Source organism: Heptranchias perlo, chromosome 8 (assembly GCF_035084215.1).
Source record: "Heptranchias perlo isolate sHepPer1 chromosome 8, sHepPer1.hap1, whole genome shotgun sequence".
NCBI classification, from domain to species: domain Eukaryota; kingdom Metazoa; phylum Chordata; class Chondrichthyes; order Hexanchiformes; family Hexanchidae; genus Heptranchias; species Heptranchias perlo.
Window position 1 is genome coordinate 12,088,148 of NC_090332.1, and position 26,244 is coordinate 12,114,391.

General features: G+C 41.7%; 1 protein-coding gene across 1 annotated transcript in view; it reads left to right on the forward strand.

Annotated features, from left to right (window-relative positions):
* The first annotated feature begins 1,331 nt into the window (after positions 1 to 1,331).
* Positions 1,332 to 26,244, forward strand: part of zgc:174356 (uncharacterized protein LOC100137120 homolog) — a 59,940-nt gene continuing 35,027 nt past the window's right edge. Inside the window, exons 1-3 of the mRNA XM_067988285.1 lie at positions 1,332 to 1,453; positions 7,333 to 8,065; positions 9,336 to 9,433. Of these exons, the coding sequence (XP_067844386.1) occupies positions 1,352 to 1,453; positions 7,333 to 8,065; positions 9,336 to 9,433 (933 nt within the window). The 5' untranslated portion in view covers positions 1,332 to 1,351. The remainder of the gene's footprint in view (positions 1,454 to 7,332; positions 8,066 to 9,335; positions 9,434 to 26,244) is intronic.

The following is a 26,244-nucleotide window of genomic DNA, read 5'->3' on the forward strand; positions in this document are numbered from 1 at the left end:
TGACTATATTCAATGACTCAGCATCTACAGCCCTCTAGGGTAGAGAATTTCAAAGATTCACAACCCTCTGCGTGAAGAAATTCCTCTTCACCTCAGTCTTAAATGGCCAACCCCTTATCCTGCAATTATGCCCCCTAGTTCTAGACTCTCTAGCCAGGGGAAACAATCTCTCAGCATTTACCCTGTCAAGCCCCCTAATAATCTTATATGTTTCAATGAGATCACCTCTCATTCTTCTAAACTCCAGAGAGTATAGGTCCATTCCACTCGACCTCTCTTCATAGGACAACCCTCTCATCCCAGGAATTAATCTAGTGAATCTTCATTGCACCGCCTCTAAGGCAAGTATATCCTTCCTTAGATAAGGAGACCAAAACTGTACACAGTACTCCAGGTGAGGTCTCACCAATGCCCTGCACAACTGTAGTAAAACTTCCTTACTCTTGTACTCCAACCCCTTTGCAATAAAGGCGAACATGCCATTTGCCTTCCTAATTGCTTGCTGTACCTGCATACTAACTTTTTGTATTTCTTGTAGGAGGACACTCAAGACTCTCTGAACACCAACATTTAATAGTTTCTCACCACTTAACAAATATTCTGTTTTTCTATTCTTCCTACCAAAGTGAATAACCTCATATTTCCCCACATTATACTCCATCTGCCACCTTCTTGCCCATTCGCTTAACCTGTCAAAATCCGTTTGCAGGCTTTTTATGTCCTCCTCACAGCTTACTTTCCCACTTAGCTTTGTATCATCAGCAAACTTGGATACATTAAACTTGGTCCCTTCGTCTAAGTCATTAATATAGAAAAAGTTGAATAATAATATAACCCACAATCTCTGCAAAAGCAGAGCGCTCTTCCTAGGATTGGGGGAGGGAGGGGGTTGGGTGATGCAGTTTTGTTATAAAGTATTGTCACCCCAAGTGCTATAAAGTTGTAGGATACTCACGCTCGAAGAAACCAGTGCTGTCCCCATTGGGGCGAGGGATGTCATTCCAGGGACGCTCAGGTACCGCTGTTGGTCCCCGGGCTGATTGTCTCCCACCGCACAGGTGCTCAACTCGCCCTCACCTGTCCGCGCGCGCCCCATGGGCTGACTGATTGTCTCCCACCGCACAGGTGCTCAACTCGCCCTCACCTGCCCGCGCGCCCATCACGCGCACGCTCCATGAATCGATAGGCAGCATTGACTTGAACTTTGCAGAAGGAACCTCCGCCTCCTCTTCTCTATCATGTGATTAGACAACCGTTGACCGGTTGAGTTGTAACCACTTCCTTTAGTTCACCTCATCTTTCAAGCTCTCTTCCCAATTTGTCTAAAATTTTTAATCTGTTGAGAAGCCAAATGAATCTGAGGGCCATCGTCACGGTGGAGCCGGTTATATTTCTGCAGATGGCGGCGATCTTTTTAAATACGCCCGCGTTCCAGCGCTTTGTATTGGAAAAGGTGGGTTGGAAGCTACAGAACATCTTTTAATAAGTGTCGTAATTTTCTGCTAAATTCTGTGGGGTTTTTTTGGTTTACTGTCGGTGAAAGAATTTGCAAGTTCATTTTAACTATTGCAGGTATTTTGCATTGCTTCTCCAGCAAGGATCGACAACCCCTTGCAAATCAAGTATCCAAAAGACTTTCTTAGTAGTGTCTATATATTACATGGCTGCATTAGATGTGGCTGTATCCGCGAGAGTCCACAACCCATATCACGCAAGCTTTCTATTAGCTACTTGTATACCTGATTAGGTATAATTGGGTAAAGATTCTATGAATTCAGAGCCACCTCACAGCTCTTGGCAGTTCCATATGTCACCATAGCATATGGTGTCTCTTTCTGCCCTAGACTTTCTTTTTTCATAGAATCGTAGAAAGTTACGACACAGAAGGAGGCCATTTGGCCCATCATGTCCCTGCCGGCTGAAAAAGAGCTATCCAGCTTAATCCCACTTTCCAGCACTTGGTCCGTAGTCCCATAGGTTACGGCACTTCAGGTGCACATCCAAGTACTTTTTAAATGAGTTGAAGGTTTCTGCCTCTACCACCCTTTCAGGCAGTGAGTTCCAGATCCCCACCACCCTCTGGGTGAAAATATTCTCCTCAGCTCCCCTCTAATCCTTTCACCAATTACTTTAAATCTATGCCCCCTGGACACTGATCCCTCTGCGAAGGGAAATAGGTTCTCCCTATCCACTGTATCTAGTCCTGTCATAATTTTATATATCTCAATTAAATCTCCCCTCAGTCTCCTCTGTGCCAAAGAAAACAACCCCAGCCTATCCAATCTTTTCTCATAGCTAAAATTCTCCAGCCCTGGCAACATCCTCAAATCTCCTCTGACCCTCTCTCTAGTGCAATCACATCTTTCCTGTAATGTGGTGACCAGAATTGTACGCAGTACACAAGCTGTGGCCTAACCAATGTTTTATACAGTTGTAGCATAACCTCCCTGCTCCTATATTCTGTGCCTCGGCTAATAAAGGAAAGTATCCCGTATGCCTTTTTGACCACCTTATCTACCTGTCCTACTACCTTCAGGGATCTGTGGACATGCACTCCAAGCTCCCTTTTTTTTCTCTACACCTCTCAGTATCCTCCTATTTATTATGTACCCCCTTGCCTTGTTTGCCCTCCCCAAAGGAATTACTGCACACTTCTCCGGAATGAATTCCATTTGCCACTTTTCTGCCCACCTCACCAGTCCATTGATATCGTTCAGCAGTCTCCAGCTTTCCTCCTCACTATCAGCAAAAAAGCCAATTTTTGTATCATCTGCAAACTTCTTGATCAAGCCCCCCACATTCAAGTCCATATCATCAATATATACCACAAAAAACAAGGAACCTAGTACCGAGCCCTGCGGGAATCCATTGGAAACAGCCTTCCAGTCGCAAACACACCTGGCAACCATTACCCTTTGCTTCGTGCCACTGAGCCACTTTTGAACCACATTGTTTGTTTTGTGCCTGTTCCATTGTGCCAAATTTCTTTACCTTTTGGTATCCTGACAAATATATCAAGGAATCCTTAACCCCCTCACTTTAACTCCACATTAAGGAACTGTCCGGGGGATGCCGCCCACTTTAGGAAGTGGTATTGCCTAAATTTGGCTTGCCAATTTGTCTTGCATCAGCCAGTTTGGATTGAATATAAGTTTACCTAATCAACCCTCCATTAGGGTACCCATAAGTTACTGAGTGAAGGTATTAACCCTTTCTTAACAAATCATCAAAGAAGTCAGATAACGAATCATGCACTAACTATTGACTACAAGATCATAATTATTACTAAAACATTGAGTATACAAACAATGAATACACAAATAGTTGTAGATAGGGTTAGATAGCAGTTTAAATAACATAATCAAGAGTTACTTAACAAAATGAATAACCAAGGTTGTAAAGGCAGTACAGTGTATCTGTAATTCAGCATTAACTGGATTGCTGATTATTAAATTATAGTTGAAATCAATATGTGAGCCTACTGTAAATTGGTGAGATTAAATTAGGATTAACTTCTTAGATAGCTGACAAGTTAACAGCATTAGATAGCCAGTCTATTGTATAGGTTAGAGTCTGCGCTGATGGTTAAGAATGTTTTTGGAGCATATACGACCTTGTCCTTATGAGTGGCATGGTCAAGTTGATCTTCAGCTGAGATGGTGGTGTTAGGTTCTGGAACGTCAAATTGATTCCCTTCTGTAGCCGGGTTATCTGTTCCACTCAGATCCTCTATTCTGGCTGAACCCACCTTACGCACAAGTGACAGTATCCAATCTAGCTGGCTTAACTCTTGGCTTCCTTGATCTTAGACAACTTGTACGTGACACACTTATCTCTGCCTCTAACTGGCTGGTATAGCCCTATCATTTAACTTGTGTAACCTCTCTTAGGCTCTTGTCTGAATATACTTTGTGCTTGTAAAGGTACATCTGTTAGGTAAAGATTACTACAGAAGGAGACTAGAAAAGAAAAATAAAATCTTCTGGCTAGCAAAGATAATCTGCTGAGGTGTGCCAAGTACCCTCTTATATACCTTGAATTCAAAGATAAAATCCTTTCTGTTCAATTGACCGTTCTGAGTGACACAGTGGCAGAAGGGATCACGTCTAATGGTCACATGTCCTGGAAAATCTCATGTTAGAGGAATGAATACCTAGGCATGCCAAATTCCACTTTTACTCCACTAATTTCTCAGTCTTTTCTTTAACCCTGCACAGGACCAGCTAAAGCATTATATATTTTTGCCTGCCATACATTACCCTGCCATTTCCTTGTGTTACAACGATGACTACACTTCAAAAGTAATTCATTGTTTGTGAAGCACTTTGGGACATCCTGAGATCATGAAAGGTGTTATAATAATGCAAGTTCTTTTTCTTTTTTGACTCTTTATTCACTTCCCTCTTGAACGCTGTCATGGATTCTGCTTCTAACACTGTTTCCAAGTCCTAATGACCCTCTGCATTTAAAAAAAAACATTTCTCCTAAACTTTTCCTTTGTTCCTTTGGTGGTGATCTTAAACTTATGCCTTTAGTTACCAACTCACCAACCAGTAGAAATAATTCTTTCCCATATACCCTATCAAAACTATCAGATTCATCCCAGTTCTGATGAAAGATCATCAACCTGAAATGTTAACTCTGTTTCTCTTTCCACAGATGCTGGCTGACCTGAGTGTTTCCTGCATTTTCTGTTTTTAAGTCTGATTTTCCCTTAACTTTCTTTTCTCTGATGAAAATAGCCCGTTTCTTTATCTCCTCAGAGCTAAAGCCTCTCATCTTTGATATCCTTTTAGTGACTCTCTTCTGCAGTTTCTCTATCAGCTTGATGTCTTTCCTAGAATAAGGAGTCCAAAACTGGTCACTATGTTCTAAATGTTTGCCTAACCAATGATTGTTTAGGTTTAGTAATAGTGCTTTGCTTTAGTACTCTATATACCTATTTATAAAACCCAAGATCCACATGCCTTTTTCCAGCTTTATCAATGCCTTCCCAATATTAAAGATGTGTTTCAGAACCCCTGTGCCTCGATTCCTCCACTTTTTAAAATATTACCATTTAGTGTAGATGTTCTTTAATCTTCCTCCCAAAATGTATTACTTCACATTTCTCTTAAAATTTATCTAATATCTTCTGCCCAATCTGCCAAGCTATCTGTCCTCCTAAGTTACTTAGTCTACAGTTAACCCCACACTTGGTTTCTGTTATCTATGAATTTTGATATTGTACCCCTTTTACCCAAATCCAATCACATATATCAAAAGCAAAATATTGACAATGCTGGAAATCTGAAATAAAAACAGAAAATACTGGAAATACTCAGCAGGTCAGGCAGCATCTGTGGAGAGAGAAACAGTTAACGTTACAGGTCGATGACCTTTTGTCAGACCTGATAAAAGTTTGTGTATGTATATCCGTCCAACTTTCTATCCATGCTGCCACACTCCCTTTAGTACTATGTGCCTTAATGTTATCAACTAGCTTCCTATGTGGCACTTTATCAAAGGCCTTTTGAAAGTCCATATAAACAACATCCACTGCACTTCCTTTATCAAAACAGTCCATCATTTCTTCAAAGAACTGTTTAACTTTGTCAGACATAACTTAGGTTTTACAAATCCACTGAAAAGAAGGAAGTATTTATTTCTAGCTCAGCAAGCCTAAGAATCAAGCCAGTTTAAAGGCTTTTGGTGCCTAGAATCACTTAGTGACTCACTGTTCGTACCTCACCCAGGCCTTGCGTGCGCACAATTGGTACTTCAACCATGCTTAATCTGATTAGCTGTAGGACCAAACTTCAACATCCTGGCTTATCTGCAGATTAGCAGGACTGCCTGTAACTGGCGTACAGCTGGGCTGTGGCTCACATCTTGTACCCTAGCAAGTGAAACTGCTTCTGTCTCAATTTTTTTTTTAAAAAAAGAAATATATATCCAAGTCATTGTGGTGAAGTTGATATTTTTAGCATAAGTTTTGATTTAGTTGGCTATTTCTAAAACTCCACCATTGTGCTTCGAGAGTTTAACAGCCAACTAAAGCCAAAGTCTGTACCAAGCCTATTCTGATTGTTATGAAGTTTGCTCTAGTATCCCAGGTAATGGGCTTGACATGGAGTCTAAACATGATTTTCAAAAATATACAGACTGTTATTGATTTTGTTTGTGTCTAATTGATGGTTCCTTTTTGAACTTGTTTGGATAGTTAATCAAAATTCACAAAGTCTTAGATATTGTAAAGAACATTTCTGGCCAGGGAAGGCAAAAGGCTGCTTGAAAACTTTGAAACAAGTTGATATTCCTGAAAAAAGAAATGCTGTGTGTATCTGAAAGTTATTGACAGATTTGCCGTGTCTCTCAAGAGAGTTGCAATCGCTATTATTTTGTCTAATCAAGTTAGATAAAAGCTTTGTACGGTAAATGTATATCCCTTAGATTTTTCATTTACACAAATAATGAATAATAATTTGCTTCATATTTTAAACAAGTTCTGATATGCTTTACTGCTTTTGTAGTGAGATCTCATGGAGGCATAAAATAGTCTAGTAACTAAAATCAATCACCAAACAGGATGAGATGTTTATTTACTTGGGCATATTACTGAAAGCTTAACTTAGATCTTAGATGCACCAACAGGTATGGGGAATTGACACTTATGAGAATGAGCTAAGATATAAGAGCTGAAATAATCTAGAGTAAGAAAAGATCCAAAAATATAACATCCACATTAAGTGATTAAGTGTTGTATAAAAGTTACCTCGCCAGCCATGAAGTACCAACAGCCCTATAGCTGGCAATAATATTGCCTGCTTTTATAACCTAAAAATCATAACAGGCACAGAAAACAACCCAGTCAGTCAGAACCATTACAAGAGATGGATACACATCAACTCGCAAGGAATTGCTAAGCACATTGCACAGAAATTCTGACATCCATAGAACAAGGTGCAAAAAGCAATTAAGTACAATAGTACATTAGAGCATAGTGATATGTTAAGTGTTGAGAAGAAATAATGTGCATTGCTTTGTCCTTACACCTAATTTTGTAGCGCTTTAAAAAGTAATATAATTACTATGGTTGTGCTGTATACGCATGGCTGAATGCAAAAATCTGCTTTCTTTGATAATGATTCCATCCTTTCCAATAAGACTGATTGCTCGTTCAGCAAGGATCCGCATTATGCAGATGGCTTATGCTCATGATTTAGAAACATCATTGTTCTTTGAAAAGGTTCTCATTACTTTCCATTGTGCAAATCTACAAAATAAATTTAGTTTGGTATAGTTACCTAAATGTAATGTTGAATAGTTAGGTAAAGTGTTTTTGTTTTTCAGATTTGTGAAGAGCTATATAATAAAGAGGATATGTGCGGTGATCTCTCTCACTATCCGGAAGAGTCTCTAGTTATCCAGAGCAAAACATCCTATGTTCTGCTTTTCTGCACTGCTGTGATGACCAGTTTGTCCATCCCCACATTAATTTTTCTTGGTGCGAGGTCTGATCAGGAAGGTCGCAAGCTTGGCATGATACTACCTTGTATTGGTGCATCATTTGGTGGGGCTATATTAATAGTGATGGTGCAGGTTAAAGAAATGACTGTCTACTGGTGCATTCTTGTCTCTGCATTAATAGGGATCTCTGGAAATGTTGTTTCCATTTTCCTTAGTGTCTTTAGTTACATGGCTGACATCACTGATGACAAGAACCGTACTATGCGTATTGGCATTGTGGAGTCAATGATCTTTATCGGGGGAACTGTTGGGTTTCTGTTGAGTGGATGGCTGCTTCAGAATTTTACCTTTACACATGCTTTTAGTGTGTTTTGTGGCTGCCAATTGGTATCTATTTTCTATGTACTGCTGTGGCTGCAGGATTCAAATCATGCCACTGAACGGATGCAACCAATTGACGAAATACCTCCCGCAGCGAATGTTGAGATCCTGAAAAAAAGCTTTTTATATGCCTCAAGAACATGGGAAACATTTTCAAAGGTGCGAGGAGCGCAAGGTCGATTGAAGCTCCACCTCATTTTCCTCTGCGTCAACTTGATGAACATTTGCATCATTGGTAAGTTGCAAACATATATATCAATTTTTGTTTGAAATGGCCTAGTGAATTATCTTCAAAAGCTAAGGGTGTAGGTTTGAGTTCTTATGGCTACTGGCACTCAACTCGTCAGCCTTGATAACTGTCAACTGAACTTAAAAAAAAATTAAATTAAAAAAAAATTGGTTCTTTTCCAGACTGGGATGTTTAATAATTCGACACTGGCTGTGTTTTTGAGGAAGGAATTTTAATCCTTTTCCTATCTTGTTTTAAAAGGACAGCTTCTGTTAGTCAATCCAGGATTGCATTGGCACCATTTGTAGTAAGTCTGTAAGCTAAATAAAGCAAGAAAGTTAATATGTTTGTGGAGGAATTGCAGATTTAAAAAAAAGTTGTCCTTGTGCTAGTGTGCAGTAAAGGCTGTTGCTAAGCCAGGAATGACCTAATCATGGATAATATTTTAGAGAGTGTCACATCTTTGATTCAAAAAGCCACAGATGTAATTTAAAAAAAAACTTATTTTGCAGTCAGACTTCTCTGAAATTCAAAGTTGGTCTTTTACACTAATTGAACACCCTGCCAAATAGTCTGTGCATGGGTAAGATGCAGCTGCTTCATACACAATACATAATAAAAAAAATAATTACACTCACGGCTGGAGGAGGTTAGAGATAGGGAGGGGAGAGGCCACGGAGGGATTTGAAAACGAGCCTGAGAATTTTAAAATCGAGGCTTGTCCTGACTGGAAGCCAATGTAGGTCAGCGAGCACGGGTGATGGGAGAATGGGACTTGGTGCGAGTAAGGATACGGGCAGCAGAGTTTTGGATGAGCTCAAGTTTATGGAGGGTGGAAGCTTGGAGGCCGGCTAGGATAGCATTGGCATAGTCAAGTCTAGAGGTAACAAATGCATGGATGAGGGTTTCAGCAGCAGGAAAACTTACCTCTTTGACCGGTCCTAATATCTCCTTTTGTCGCTCGATGTCACATTGTGTTTGAAAACGCTCCTATAAAACCAATTGGGATGTTTTACCACATTAAAGGTGACATAGGTGCAAGTTGTTGAGATAAACATGGATGAGGAAGGGCATTGTTCCCATCTAGTCCCCACGATCGTGGCATCCTTGTTTCTTAAATGGTTCCAAGACCTTAGCCCACTATTTACCTGAAATTGCCCTCACCCCTCACAAAATACTGTCCCACTACAGAACTATGGACAATTGGTTGTCCAAAAATAACACAACATTGTGATAATCCTATGATTAAATTTTTTTGAATATTTTTATTTCACAGGTGAAGAGTCTATTATGATTTTATTTCTGATGTACCCACCTCACCACTTTTCAATTCAACTATATGGAGTATACGATGCAGTTAAGATGTTTCTTGGAGTAAGTACCAGGCATGCACATTGCATGCTTTCCTTGCATTTTACACCTTATCCTTCATTGCATGTTTAGATTTATTAGGGGCTCTCACATGGAGGATTAAACGCTGACATGGACTGGTTGGGTCGAATGGCCTGTTTCCGTATCAAATATTGCACGAAAAATTAATTCAAATATGGTTGCATGTATTCATTCAATATTCCTTGCTTTCTGAAGTATTTGTAGGTATCAGCCTTGGTTCAGTGGTAGCACTCGCCTCAAACGCCACTCCAGCACTGAGCGCACAAATCTCAGTTGATACTCCAGTGCAATACTGAGGGAGTGCTGTACTGTCTGAGGTGTGGTCTTTCAGGTGGGACATTAAACCAAGTTCCTATCTGCCCCTTCTGGTGAATGTAAAAGATGCCATGGCACTATAGGAAGAAGGATAGAGTCTGTGCTCCTGGTGTCCTGGCCAACTTTTATCCCTCAGCCATCATCACTTTAAAATAAAATTAATTGGTCAGTTAGCTCATTGCTGTTTATGGGGTCTTGGTGCATGAAAATTGGCTGCTGCCAACAGTGACTATGCTTCAAAAATACCTCATTTGTTGTGAAGCACTTTGGGATGTCCTGAGGTTGTTTGGCTTCGCTGCCTTCTGTTAATTGCTTAAAGGTGAACTCAGCCCTGTGGGTTTTTTTTCCCTTATCCAATTTTCTGTCTTTTTCTCCTTTCCTGTTTTGAAGGTGCTGACTCTTTGAACCATGGTGGGGGGGATCACAGCGGAGTCCATTTCTGGCTTCATCCGATGATTACGCACATGCACTTTCCAGCAAAGTGGCTCCTGATAGTGATCAGGAGCAAAAATACTGCTTGTTCGCTCTTCCCTCTCTACTATAAAGACGTTGTAGCACTCCACCCTAATTATGCATTGAACAGAGATTAAAATCTGGGCCCTTTCCAGTCTATAAGCCTCAATATAAATGGGTCGGCCATTTTGGACCAAAATGAGGAAAAATTTCTTCACTCAGAAGGTTGTGAATCTTTGGAATTCTCCACCCCAGAGGGCTGGGGATGCTCAGTCGTTGAGTATATTCAAGGCTGAGATTGATAGATTTTTGGACACTAAGGGAATCAAAGGATATGGGGATAGGGCAGGGAAGTGGAGTTGAGGTAGAAGATCAACCATGATCTGATTGAACGGCAGAGCAGGCTCGAGGGGCCATATGGCCTACTCCTGTTTCTATTTCTTATGTTCTTATACCATACTATGTGGTGTATTTGACCACTGAACCATTGGGCGCTCTGGTTTTGTTTGAAAAAGGAGGGAACAGGTTTAGCAATACTGTCTTTAGAATGGTAGAATGTTTTTGTTCTTGTAATGTGGGTGACGTTGACAAGGCTTCATTTAATGCCCAAGCTAGTTGCCTGAGAAGGTGGTAGTACTTTTATGGTTTTGTTTTTTTACACACTCCTTTGAGTTCTGGCTGATTAGTTATTACAGTAATAGGCTCTGCGGGAGTATTATCTTCTATCTTCACTATCTCACTCAGCAATTTCTCCAGTTCATATTCACTTTCTCACACTTCACAAGTTTTCCAATCCGCTTTCAATTCCATTTGGAGCATTGTAGCCTAGGTGCTTTTTCTCTTTATTCCTTTTTAAATGGTTTGGTTGTTATAGACTAAATACTTCCTTTTTTTTAATCCCTCTTGCTACTTTTTGTCTATCTTTTGGATCACCTTCATTTTCTGTTTTAATGGGAACCACTTCCTTTCCATTAGCTGCCATTATCCAAGGTTAGATGTAGCGTATGTATTGATCAGTCCGTTCTTGCCTTTATTTTATCTTTCTTTTCCTGAGGGCCCTTGTTTGGGTGCCAAATGTCTCGCTACCGTGACCATAACTCCTCTGACTGCCCTTAGCATATGAGTTTTGTTGCAGCTACCTCTTGGTAAGCCCTTCAGTCCTCCTTGTGTGACTAAAATTGTTTTGAGCCCCAGATTTGTTGAAGACTTAGTTCAAGCTTCAATAAGCTTTTATTCAGTAGTGTAGCTAATAAAAGCAACTATAAAAATTCAAGCAAACCATTTTAACTCTAGGGTTAACCTGGTTCTCCTAATCCTATCCTGGGGGACTGGCCTGCTAATTGCCAACTATCCCAATCAAGTAGTTAGAAGCAAATACAATACAAAGAGAGCCTGTAACCAACTACCGGAGAGAGTCGTCACCAATGCAACACCTCTGTTATCTAAAGCCAAGAGCCCCGAGTAGTTCCCAGAATTCTATATAGATTCTTTCATCTCTGTGACACTTCCGCCTCTTTATCCAGTAGGGTGCTGATCAGCCCTTTTGGAACACTTCCTTACTGAGGTTTCATTACTAAAATTCAGGTTCCCTGTTACACTAGGTAACTCAAAAACATTTTCAATTTTCCAAGCAGTTCAAGAACACTTTAGTAGAACGGTCGGCAACATTTCAGTAACAAAACGCTATTTAAAAATGACGGACAATAGAATCCAAGCTTGTGGGTATCTACGGTTAACATCCTTATCCATCCACAACTTTGTGTTGTACTTGCATAGGGTCGCCTGCCTGTGTCTCTATACAATGTACTCTTGCGTTATTGGTTTGCGTGCAGTTAGCCTGGCACTTTCAGTTCTAATACTGCTACACAAACATGTATAGTTTTTTCCGGTTAATAAATTCCTTCCAGGAGCTTGATTGGTATAGTACATTGCAATACATCGAGTTCACAGCAGAGAAACAGGCCATTCGGCCCAACTGGTCTGTGCCGGTGTTTATGCTCCATCCAAGCCTATACGGTACTTTCCCTTCTAGAGCTAACTTCAACTGGGACACAGGTGATGGATTATCCTCTCACCATCAAGGTTGTAATAGCCCTTAAGTGAATTTAAGCAATCGTTGAGTTTTTTTTGGTGCATTGCCGCCCTGTCCCCCTCCCCACACACGTGAATCAGCACTCCCGTTTTACACGTCGGTCCGTCCACTGCTGGTTTTACCATATCTTTGACAGTGTCACTGAGAAAAGGCCAAGTGGAAGGCAAATGTTTCCTTCAGAAGGAAAAGTCAGTGCGAATCAATGCTTACTTCTCTGTGCATTCACAGCAGTAGCGATGAGATGTCTGTGAACAGGTCTTGTGGTGGCAGTTGGTGCGTGTGACCTTGGGGAGAAAGAGAGGAGGATGTGGCCTCAAATGCAAACTTGGTTTGTCCCTGAATAAAATTTGTCTGTCTTTGCATTTTTGAACTGCCGTAGTGGAAAAATCCAACTCTAAACAATCTTTTCTTCACCTGAATGATGACTTGGGCCGATCTCATTTGCCAGTCAAACATTGATCTAAGGTGGGACACGTTACTTGAAATTCCTGAATGCAGCAGTGTTTTTGAAAGTTGGTACTTTGAATAATTTATCCCATCTCTGTCCACCTTTTAATGGGAAACATGAATAAAGTCAGAAGGCAAGCAGAAACCAAGTAAAAATGTTTTTGTCCCCAGGATGAAAACAACAATGTTGCAATCTGGTTTTCCATACCACACCATTGCACACTGTTCATAAGGTTCTGCTTAAGTCAGTTAAATATAACTATTTTAGTGGTTGAGTTACCCTCTTTAAAACAACAGAAATGTAGAATTTTTCCCATTAGTCATTGTTGCTGCAGTTGGCCAGGAAAATCCAGGTATATTTTGCCGCAAATATTGTGTAGCAGAGTTGTTCAGTCCTCAAGAAGATTATGCCCTGTAACTCGATTTCAGACCCTACCTCGACCTTTCAATGCTATATTGAACAGTTAACACAATTCACAAAGAATGCAGAATCAAATATTTTCATAGAACTGTTTCTACAAATAGTTTTGCCTTAGACCTTAATGATGTTTGATCTCCGCATAGTTAAAATAATCACCTGATTAGTTATGTGCCGTCCTTTTGCTGTCCTGAAAGGTATTGTGAATGTTATTTATTAAGATCGAGTATCTTTGAGCAAGAACTCCTTGTTTTTGAGAAGCTTTTGGCATAAGGAAATGATACAGCCTCTATAATCGCGTTTTTCTGCCCGCACTCGATTCTACACACCTCCTGGCTCTCCGTTCCCATGGAAATACCTCCAGCAGTGTGTCCTCCGATGCTCTACCCTTCAAACAGCTTCTTGACTCAATCGCCCTCCACACCTGTCTCCAAACCTGAGCATCAGTTTGTGGATGCTCCAAGCTGACTCCACCCTATCTACGTCAACCTCATCCCACCATGGGACCTCTGACTTGGCATTGTACTTAACCCTGAAATGAGCTTCCGACCACATCTCAGCTCCATCAACAAGATAGCCTACTTCCACCTCCGTAACATTGCCAATCTCCACCCCTGCCTCAGCTCAGCTGCTGCTGAAACCCTCATCCATGCCTTTGTTACCCCTAGACTTGACTCTTCTCTCCAGGCCGGCCTCCCATCCTCCACCCTCCATAAACTTGAGCTCATCCAAAACCCTGCTGCCTGTATCCCAACTCGCACCAAGTCACGTTCCCCCATTACCCCTGAGCTCGCTGACCTACATTGGCAACGCCTCAATTTTAAAATTCTCATCCTTGTTTTCAAATCCCTCCATAGCCTCGTCCCTCCCGATCTCTGTAACCTCCTCCAGCCCTGATTCCCTCAGATCTCTGCACTGCTCCAATTCTTGCCTCTTGTGCATCCCCGATTTTAATTGCCCCAGCATTGGCGGCTGTGCTTTCAGCTGCCTAGGTCCTTAGCTCTGGAATTCCCTCCCTAAACCTTTCTGCCTTTCTACACCCCTCTCTTCTATTAAGATGCTCCTTTGAACCTACTCCTTTGATCAAGCTTTTGGTCACCTGCCCTAATATCTCCTTGTGTGGCTTGGTGTCAAATTTTGTTTGGTAATGCTCCTGTGAAGTGCCTTGGGACATTTTACTATGTTAAAGGTGCTATATTAATACATGTTGTTATATCGCACGATATTTTCTTTCACAGCATTATTGGGTTTTGCTCTTAATCAGTCGGCTTAGTACATTGACTTTTTTTAAGGGAACTTGTTATACCTTCATTATATGAGGAAATCTGTGCTGAATTCAACATGTTTGGAACATATAATCATAGCAAATTGCACTCTGGTTTGGTTGCATCATCCTCAGAGCCTCATTTTGGTTAGATGGCCTGCTGCTAAGGTAACACTGGGAACTAAGGTATAAAAGCTAGAGCTGACACGAGGCCGTGGAAGCCATCTTACCACATAGTGCACTTTGAAGCCACCTTCCCATTTCACCCTCAGGTCATCCAGATCATTAGCCTTGCTCTGGAAAGTAGAGCATGTAGCTGTCTGCTTTTGTCCCAAACTTGAATGTCACGTGTGGGCACGTATGTAAAATATCTTGGTCCTTTGCTGCATGTTCATAATGTCAGTTGAAATTCTGAAGGAAAGTGGAGACCGCTGACTGCAGTTAGTTTAAGTGAAAAGAAGCTGTAACAAAGGTGCCTTCTCCCCATTTTATTTATACAAGTCTATTAAAACCATTAACACAATAGACATATTAGCTCAGGTTGGTATGCAATAAATCCCAAGCTGAAATGCATGCAAAATGTAGTATAGAAGAGGATATTCGGGCAGAACTCATTTTTGGATGCTATAAATATTTAGCAAGTTATGCCTGATTGTGTTTTGAGGGAGAAGGGAACGGTTATAGTGAGCTCCTGTCATGTTAACACTTTGTCAGGCTCATTGCTACAAAGTTGTGCTGGTAATTTGTACTTGTGAAAGAAACTACTCTGGGCAGGGTAGATGGTTGGGTTGAATGGAGCATGTAAAGCTGGAGAGGAGCATTTGCTCTGGAGGACACAGATGGAAAAAATAATGGATACTGTGAGCCACTGAGAGAAGTGTCTGTCACATGATGTGGACTTAAGGAACAGTAGTTAGTGTGCCAGGTATTCCTATCTATTATTTCCTGTATATTAAAAAAAAGGACTTTAGATGAATGTGAATTTGATGCACATTTTGTAGATGGTGGGAATATTCGGGCTCTGAGACTCCAACTTGGTGGAGAGTACAGAAAACCATTCTGCAAACGGATTCCATGTATCTTTTTAATGGAAGGCCTGTAAGCTCCTTGCATCGTCTATTGATAAAGACTGTACGTAATTGAGCCCCATTGATCAGGAGATCCAGCTTTGAACACAGATCATAATTCGATCACCTGACCTTAGCTGGGATGGCAGTAGGGGAACTATATTTGGACCAGTGCCCTGAAGCACTGGGTGGGGAATATGAGCCAGTGTGCTCATTCCTGATTCCAGCGACCCCTACTGCAAGTGGTGGGATCTATTTATTCACATTGTGGGCAACAATGTCTAGGCAGTTTTTATTGCCCATCCATAGTTGTCCTGAAGGTACTAAGAGCAAACCACATAGTGTGGGACTAGAGTCATATGTAGGCCAGAACAGGTAGGGGTGGTGGGTCTGGCTGGTTCCCTTTCTTAAAGGACATTAGTGAGCCAGTTGGGTTTTATGATCCAGCAGCTTCCATGATTTTTTTTTTCTGGTGCTTTTTCCTACATTTGATATGTCCCCTTCATGGCCCGATAGCCTGCAAACACTTGTCATCCAGACTTGCCTTTGAAGAATGGCTATTTGGGCAAGGTAGCAGAGGTTGACTGCACCTGTGATATTGTGCCCCTGCAGGAATTAGTATCATTGAGAGAGGGGAAAGTGAGAAAATTGACAAGAGTTTGCCATTCCTACTCATTTATCATCAAGAACTTGTATTTGCATAGCACCTTTCATGACCCCAGGATGTCCTAAAGTCCTTCACACCCAATGAAGTACTTTTGAAGTGTCGTCCCTTTCGTAATGTAGAGAAACATGGTAGCCAATTTGCACACAGCCAGGTCCCACAGACAGCAATGAGATAAATAACCAGATAATCTATTTGTGATATTGGCTGAAGAATGAATACTAGCCAGGACACTGGGAGAAGTCACATGTTCTTCTCCAAATAGTGCCATAGTATCTCTTACGCCCACCTGAGAGGGCAGATGGGGCCTCGGTTTAACATCTCATCTGAAAGGTGGCACCTCTGACAGTGCGGCACTCCCTCAGTACTGCACTGAAGTGTCGGCCTAGATCATGTGCTGAAGTCTCTGGAGTGATGCTTGAACCTTCTGACTCAGATGAGGGTGCTACCATTGATTCAAGGCTGATACCCATGGGGAAATCTACTGTGAGAGGGTGAGGCAAGGGTGGGAACAACAAACTGCTTTTTTGGTTATTCTCCACCCACACCTGTTGGCTTAAGAAATTATCCAAGGTATAAATAGGATGGCTTCACAACCCAACTGGAAAATGAATGAATTCCATAAAATCTAACGTCTGTCTGTTCAGGACTAAACAAGGTAGCAGAGAAGGAGGTGCAGTAGCAGCTGTAATAGACACAGATCAAAGGAAAAATTGAGATCTAAGAAGTAGTAGTTTTATAATGAAGGCTGTTGTAGCGACAGGCCATTACTCTGTCTACATTTTGATGGGATATTTCCTGATGGTATTTTTCATCGATTGAACTCCTGTTCTAAAATTCCCTGAGTGAAGTCACTATCATTAAGGATCCATTATATGCTTCTCAGATGGCTCAGTGGGGAAATGAACCATGCAATATTGTACTGTGCCATATAAACCAGGAAGGTTTCAAGTTTAATCCCTGTTCTGTGTTAAGTTTGTTGATCATAGTTGGGGCAGTAGCAAGGGCACTATGATTTTCATCAACATTCCCGCACTAGTGGGTTTTGGGAGAGGGGGGATGGCAATCATCACAAGGTCCCATGCCTGATTGTTGCCTAGTGACCCCTGTTAGCATGATCATGAGGTGAATTTCCTATTTCAACTGTCTCGTCAGAGATGAAGTCCCAATTAGAAGTCAGACATTTTCATAATGGGAAGGGAAACTCAAAGGGTTGTAATGATCCTCCACTCTGGCAAACTCAGCAGCTAGTTTGAGCAACATTTGCACAAGCCTTGGAGAAAACCTGTCAGATCTCTTGTTTTGTGAAATTGTGATGGCCCTTAAAGTGAAGAAAATTATTTTTTCACAAATTGTAAACTAATGGTGTTGCACCAAAATGTTCCTAGATGCAATAATTGTGCTGAATTGTTTTCTAATTATTTATAACATTGTGTACAATGATAAAATATTTGTTTGTTTTTGTTTGTTCCTGGGATGTGGGTGACTCCAGCAAGGCTGCATTTAATGCTCATTCCTAGTTACCCTGAGAAAGTGGTGGTGGGTCTTCTCTGTGAACTGCTGCAGTTCTTGTGCTTATGGTGATCTAGTGATGGTGTTTTCAGGAATTCCAAGATTTTGACCCATTGATGATAGGCCAATGGTAAATGTGAAACTCAGGACAGTATGTGACTTGGAGGGAAACTTGCAGATGATGGTGTTCCCATGATATTGCTGCTCTTGACCTTCATGGTAGTAGAGGTTGCAGGACTGGGAGAAACTGTCATTGTAAACTGGGCAAGTTGCTGCACTGAATCCTGTAGATGTATGTACTACAGCTACATATGTTGGTGGACAGGTGGATATTGAGTTCAGGAGCACTGATCCAGTAGACTGTTTTGTCCTGGATTGTGTTGAGTTTCTGGACAGTTGCGGTTGAGTGAGTGAGTATCCCATCGTGCTTCTGACCTGAGTCTTGTAGATGTTGGGAAGGCTTTGAGGGTCACATTACATTTCGTTTTGAAGGGATAAGGCAGCAATAAACAAGTGCTTCTTTCTACCTAGATCTTCTCTGACCCTGGATGTTTAAAGTACAAATATTTTAACACTTCTGTCTGAAGTTCCTTTCCACACTATTTTAAAAGATATGTTAACCTGGATAAAATAAATGAGTTAATGCTTCTGCTAAAAGAGCAGAGAGAGGAATTTCAAACTAACCTGTTATTAGTATCACAAGGTATACTTTCAGGGCCTTTTGTTTTCCACCAGACTCTATTTTAAGAATTGCAATAATGCCAATTGTGGAAAACTAAGACAATTCAACCCCCCCCCCCCACCCTGCCACTCTTTGCTCCATCAGAGTTACATTAGTTTCTTAAATCGGCATGTGAAAGTTTCCTAATTTGCTAATCTGTCCACCTCATTGCTACATTCTTCAAAGTAATCTTGACCGTTGGGTGTGTGCATGTGGAGAAATCCATCCTTATTGTGGCCTCATGATCATTGCAGGAATACACTGAGGGTTGTGAATCTTTGGATTTCTCTACCCCAGAGGGCTGTGAATGCTCAGTCTTTGAGTACATTCAAGACTGAGATCGATGGATATTTGGACATCAAGCGATTATGGGGATAGGGCGGGAAAGTGGAGTTGCGATAGAAGATCAGCCTTGGTCTTATTGAATGGCGGAGCAGGCTCGAGGGGCCATACGGCCTACTCCTGCTCCTATTTCTTATGTAATTAAAGGTGACAAAAACATAAGGGAAATGCCCACAACTGGTATGAAAAATCAGTCTCCCATTAGTTAAGTATAAATCTTTTATATGAAAAAAAATTCCACTTGCTGTGTATATTTCCAATTAGATTCCTGAGTGTAGCTTAAGAGCCTGCTGGAAGCATGAATTCTTCCAGATTTTAAAGTGTGTGTTCACCTCACCTGCAGGAATGGCAGGGTGCCGACACAGCCTGATAAATATGCTAGGTTGCAATAATACATTTTGTTTATTGAGAATAGTAAAATGAGGGGTTGTGTGAAATAGTTTAGTTATCCTCTTTTACAGCAACAGACTGATATTAATCCAGAGTCCTTGCATCTAAATAAGCTGACCCAGGCAAATTTTTAGAAAGTGAAGATCACGGCACTGAAAAATGGAATTGATGCCGGATAGATTAACTATTTCCTATGCCTGTTTTCTTGATGATGAAGCAAAAGAACAACTGATTTCAATGGGCCCACCCATCTGAATGATTGAAAATCCATTGTTCCAGTCATTAATCTTTCTAGTTTTTGAAGCTTATTTGTCAAAGTTTAATAGCATATTGAGTAAAGAACAAATAAAAAATAAAAAGCAATAACACGTGTAGATATTTATGGCTGAAATGTGCTTAAATAGCCACTGATGGGAGAGTGGACTGGGGAAAAAACTTGCATCAAATCATTTTTCCCCCCCCAAGAGTTCAAAACTATTGATCCAAGTGATGGCGAAATATTTTCATTGATTCTTTGTGATGTGATGATAAACCACGAAAATCCAGACATAATACTGTTGTACAAAATCTTTTTTGACTTTAAAAACTAAGCTACATAATTCAGGCAATTCAGGAATCGTTTAATGGATCGAAATGTTTTTTTTTTTGCCCAGTACCATTATCCATTTCTTGTACTTTCACCCACAGAAGTATTCAGTGTTAGGATTGCAAATCAAGCCGAAACATCCATTCTGTAGGCGAAGGATTTTGAATTTTTAATATTTTGAGGGTATGGTATTGTTTAAATTAATAAATAAATTAAGTATCCCTCTGATCAGTCATTCTCCCATGGCCATCCAGATGTTTAACCTGCTGTTAGATCTCTGCCAATCCAGCTCTTTGGCTGCTGGGAGGTGTGCAAGAATCCATCCATGTTTTTCTCCCTACATTGCCAGGAAGATTTTTTTTTTCCCCTCTCCTGCTTCCCGCCCCCCCCACCCCCCCCCCCCCCCCACTCCCCGACCGGCAATAAAGACACCCCTTATCCTCCCCTTGATGCTTCTTTTAAGTAGCGCAGCCAGGATCAAGAAATCAATTCAGCGAAGGAATTGAAGCATTAAATGACATAAAATTACATAGAATCTACAGCATAAACACAGGTCATTTGGCCTAACTGGTTTATTCTGTTGTCTATGCTCCACATGAGCTTCCTCCTACTCTAATTACCTCTTGCCACCCTGTCCCTGTATCCCTCTATTCTCCTCCCTCATGTATGCTCCAAGCCTCCCCTTAAATGCTATCTGCTTCAACCACTTCATGTGGCAGCGAGTTCACATTTTAACCACTCTGTGTAAAGAAATTCCTCCTGAACTCTTTATTTGATGTTGGTGGCTATCTTATATAATTATGCTGTCTTATTCTGGAGTCACCCAGAGTTTCTCCACATCCAACCTATCGAACCCTTTCATAATTTAAAAAATCTCTATCGGGACTTCTCTTAGTCTCTTTTCCAGAGAAAAGAGCCCCAGCCTGCTCAATCATTTCTAGTATCCTTTCAATCCTTGTAAATCTTTTCTGCACTTTCTTCAGTTCTTCAATATCCTTTTTGTTGTATGGAAACAAACAAACAAAAACTAGCATTTATATAATGCATTTTATGTAGGAGAACATCCCAAGGCAATTAACAGGAGTGTAATCAGAAAAAATTAACACCAAGCCAAAAAAGGAGTTGTTGGAACAGGTGACTAAAAGCTCAGGTAGGTTTTACGGTGGGGGGGTCTTAAAGGAGGAGAGAGAGATGGAGGTTTAGGCAGGGAATTGTAGAACTTGTGGTCTAGACATGTGAAGGCAGGGCTGCCAATGATGGAGTGGGGGATGCACAAGAGGCCAGAATTGGAGGAATGCAAAATTCTCAGAGGGTTGTAGGACTGGAGGAGGTTCCAGAGATAGGGAGGGGTGAGACAGTGGAGGGATTTAAACACGAGGATAAGTGGTTTAAAATTGAGACGTTCATGGACCAGGACCCAATGTAGGTCAGTGAGCACAGGGGTCATGGGTGAGCGGGACTTGGTGCAAGTTAGGGTACGGGCAGCAGAGTTTTGAATGAGATCAAATTTACGGAGGGTGGAAGATGGGAGCCTGGCCTGGAGAGCATTGGCATAGTCGGGGCTGGTGGTAATAAGCATAGATGTGGGTTTCAGCAGCAGATGGGCTGAGGCGGGGTGGAGACGGGTGACATTACGAAGGAGAAAGTAGGTGGTCTTAGTGATGGAGAGGAATATGGGGTTGGAAGCTCAACTCGGTCAAAAAGGTCTGGTTCAGCTTGAGACAGTGGCCAGGAAGAGGGATGGAATCGGTGGTGAGGGAACAGAACATACAATTGTACTGATATTTTTAAATTACCTTGTAAATCTTATTGAACGTAATAAAGACATTAAATAATTGTTATTTCTTGGAAGTCCTCAACTTAGTGGAGAAAGCAAGATGGCAGCCAAAAATATTTTAAAAAAATACTTGGAATGATTTGATTTTGTTTCCTTTCTTGGAAGATTTTGCTGGCTGACTGTGCTTCATTCATATTCATCTGTCCTTTGCAGCTCCTCATTGGAGGTTTGTTTATCTGTCCACTTTCCTACTGTTTCATTTGTATATTCCCAACCTGACCAGTTGTTACTGTTTTGTGAATGCAATTATGAATAAAGGTTTAAGCCAATCAACTGCAAGAAGTTTTTATATAATATATATGAGACTTTTTTTCCCTGGAGAGTAGGAGGTTTAGGGGTGATCTTATAGCAGTCTATAAAATAATGAGGGGCATAGATCAGGTAGATAGTCAAAATCTTTTCCCAAAGGTAGGGGAGTCTATAACGAGGGGGCATAGATTTAAGGTGAGAGGGGAGAGATACAAAAGGGTCCAGAGGGGCAATTTTTTCACTCAAAGGGTGGTGAGTGTCTGGAACGAGCTGCCAGAGGCAGTAGTAGAGGCAGGTACAATTTTGTCTTTCAAAAAGCATTTGGACAGTTACATGGGTAAGATGGGTATAGAGGGATATGGGCCAAGTGCAGGCAATTGGGACTAGCTTAGTGGTATAAACTGGGCGACATGGACATGTTGGGCCGAAGGGCCTGTTTCCATGTTGTAAACTTCTATGATACTGACCCAGGAAACCTTGAGGTGGAGGTTAACTGTGTTAGATGCAAACTTTTGCTTTTTTGATTGTTCTTGGAAAATGACAATTAGTGATTTCTTTATCCATTGCAGTAAAGTAAGTGAATAGATGCCATTGATGTGAACAATGTTTGTTTTTGAATTCTCACTAAACAAAAAACAAGTAAGGTCCTGTAATCACCTTGTCTGTCTGTTTCTCTTTTTTTTCAAAATATGCACTTATAAAAAGTTATCCTATGGAACCTTACTTCACAAAGGTTCTAAAACTCCTGCTCCAGCTTGTTTTGAAATCATTTGTAAAAACATTGGCTATAGCCTGAAAAAAGATGGGTTTAAAGTTGTTGCACTAGGAGAACCCTACTAATGTGTGCTGGGAAATTGTCCATGTAGCTCAAGTTCAGATTGGGAATTGCAGGCTTTGGGCAGCTGAGTGTCTGAACTAAACAGAAACATATCTTCATGTTTGATCCTCCAAACCAAGTACTTGCCTGATGTGTGAGGGGTTACCTCTTACCCAAGTTCAGGGAACTTGGATGAAAGTTGAGAGTTCTGGGGACCCGCAGCTTAACAACTTGGAGTAGCATTTTGCTACTAATCTAGCTAGGACCACCCTACCTGTTAGGGCATTCATGTTCAGGCATATCTCAAGCTGAATGGGAGAGCGGGGGGGGCGGGGAGAAAATCTCCCCCCCCCCCCCCCCCCCACCCCACCAGCTGACTGGTCGATCAGGTTCCATCAATGATCCAGGCAGGCTGGTCAATCGTCACTTGTACTTTGGAGTACTCTGGACCTGTCTGGTTCAAATTATTAGTGTACCAAGCATACCACGGGTTGACTTGGTTCTGAAGTTCCATCAAAGGGAGACACCCCCCAACTTCAGAGACACCCTGCTTATCTCCCCTTCTCTTTTCACATCTTTCCCCATCCTTGAGGAGGAAAGCCACTAGTTGGTTGTTGCACAAGTGACGAGCCTGGTATTGAGCTTTCATAAGGAGCTTCTCACAAGTGACCAGCACTACTCACCATAAAATGTTACGATCACTGCAGGGACACACAATATACTCCATTCACTGGGGGTTCCACCAGTTGGAGGTACAGAGCCTCAGCAGCAGCTGCTTGCTCTCTGGAACCCAATCATGGTAGGCACCGAGCCCTGGATACAGTTGTCGTCCTGACTCCCAGTTTCCTCAAAAGCTGTACAATGCCTGCAAAGTGGTCTTGACTCGAAGACCTCGTGGGATGTGGGAAACATTGGCAAGGTAGTATTGTCCATCCCTAATTGCCCTTGACGGCAGCAAGAGTCAACCATATACAGAGGGTCTGGATTCACATATAGGCCAGACTAGGTAGGGGTGGCAGGATTCCTTCCCTGAAGGACATTAGTGAACCAGTTGGGTCTTTACGACAATTCGGCAGCAATGGTGGAATTTGAACTTGCATCCTCTGGGTTGCTGTTCCAAATTCAGTCCAGTTACACATTTTAAGGAAATTCCGGGCCATCGAATTTAAACGTAAGCTTTTGAGAGCCTTGAGTGTACAGCAAAAAACTACAATGAAGCTGCTTGAAGATATAAAAGATATTTTTAGGTAACTTTTTAATCAAGTTACTGTACAATATTAATTTTTTAAATGTTTTCATTTATCTTGAAAACCCATTGCGTTGAGCCTGCAATTAGCCGGCAGGGTCGGTGGAAGGGACGGTTGACAAACTTTTATTGGTTTAAATTGAAGTGGGGCACATTTGCCATGTCTACCATCAAAATTAGCATTGGTGTTATGTCTCTGTTGTGCAAGAGTATATAAAAAGTTTATATGATCTAAAATCTATTGTAAAAATTTAGTGGTCTCCATTCTCAAGATACTGCAGCTGTAGGCGGCACTGCAAATCTAATGTTACGTGACTATTGGACTGCAACGGGGCAGTGCCTAATGTTACATGACGGCCTCTTAACTCAATCCTCAGTAGTGAAGAAGCATTCACTTTCTTAAAAAAAATGCATTAGCCGGCTCCAAACATAGGCACAACTGAGTAGTAAAAATGTATCAAAGCTGTGTAGATTAACGTAGCCAGCAAAACTAAATCGCAAGCATTAAAAGTCCAACAGGTTATTTATTATTGGAGAGTGAAAATGCATAGTGAAGCACTCTAAGAAGTGACAGAAATAGTTAAATTTGAAGCTCACAGGCCTACAGATGGCAGGAGACAATTTAGGAATGGCTCATAAAATGTTACCACCCTGGAGAAAACAATTTTAATAGAAAAAAAATTCCTTCCTCCCTCAACAGATGAGAAATACTCCTTCCCCAAATCTGATCTGTCACTGCTTTGATGACTTCAGTAAGGTTTTAAGTGGACACACTGATGCCCATGAACTTTAGACAAATCTCCCACCCCCCCCCCCATTTAGAAGAGATTGGCCACCACAACTCTGACCCAGTCAAATAGATTGCCCAGCCCGTACAAAAAGCATTGAATGAATCTCACTCGCTGCATCCTCTACTTGAATCAGGTAATGATAACAACTGTACTATAGCAGAAAATGGGCAGTAAGAGCACAAAGACAATAAACTGAACATGGAGTGCACCCTCCTTTCCTGTGACCAGGAATTGCAGGATGGGAGTTTCCCCCCCCCCCCCCCGATTACCAAGCATTACCTCCCTGCCCCTAACTGAGCAGCCACAAACTTCCACCCAGTGAGCAGAAAGAAGCATACCAAAAGCTCTCTCTCACTAACCATTAGGCCACAGTTAGGCTGAAATCGGAGTGCTCCCACCACTGAGCAGAAGTCATTACACAAACCTCTCGCATTGGACAGAAATGCTACCAGCAAAACCACCTACTGAACAGAAATTCACTTGCTAGCCCCCTTCACTTAGCAGAAATTCAACCAAATCCATCCCCCACCCCCCAAACTCAGGGCAAGCTCAGCCATCCCCACCCCTACCAAGGACAGAGGTCCTGCCACCCCCTCCCCACCATACACAGTGAAGACAAACCTTGCCTTCCACCCCATCCCCAATGCAGACAAGAATGATCTTACCCCACCCAACTGAAGAAAGATTGGGTCTTATTCACCTCCTCACCCCCTCCCAACTGTGCACAAACTCACCGTTCCCCATTCTCTTGCTAAAAAAGAAAAAACTTGCATTAATAAAGCACCTTTCATAACCTCAGGATGTCCTGAAGTACTTCACAAACAATTAAGTACTTTTTGGAGTGTAGGCACTGTTGTAGGGGAACACCTCAGCCAATTTGTACACAGCAAGGTTCCACAAACAGCAGTGAGATAAATAACCAGATAATCTGTTTTTTGTGATGTTGATTGAGGGATAAATGTTGGCTAAGATACTGGAAGAGCTCCCCTGTTCTTTGAAAAGTGCCATGGGATCTTTTATGTCCATCTGAGAGGCCAGATGGGGCCTCGGTTTAATGTCTCATGTGAAAGACGGCACTTCTGACAGTGCAGCACCCTTCAGCTTAAATTATGCGCACGAGTCTCGGGAGTTGGACATGAACCCACGACCTTCTAACTTTGAGATGAGAGAGCTACCACTGAGCCAAGTCTGACGATGTAAGAACAAATTGCACCCGCTCCACTCAACTGAAGTTTGCCCCATCACCACTAAGCAAAAATTCAGACCTATTTCTGTCCTCTGTGAGCAGTAACTCAATAAGGAGCAAAATCCCACCTCAACCTGCTGAAAAACAACTCTTGCCTCTTTTGATCCCTCACCCAGACGTAACTAAGCACTACCCCCACCCCCCCCCCCACCCTGAGCCAAAAACCTACTCTCTGACATTGCCCCATGTGAGAAGAAAAAACTCTTCCCTCTACCCCTACAGGAATTGACCCCTAGCACTTTCCCCCTCTCCCACACTTGAGAGGAAAATTGGCCAGGCCCAGTGCCATCCAACCTTTCCCCTTCCACCATTGCATCTTCTCCTTCACCTTCAGTT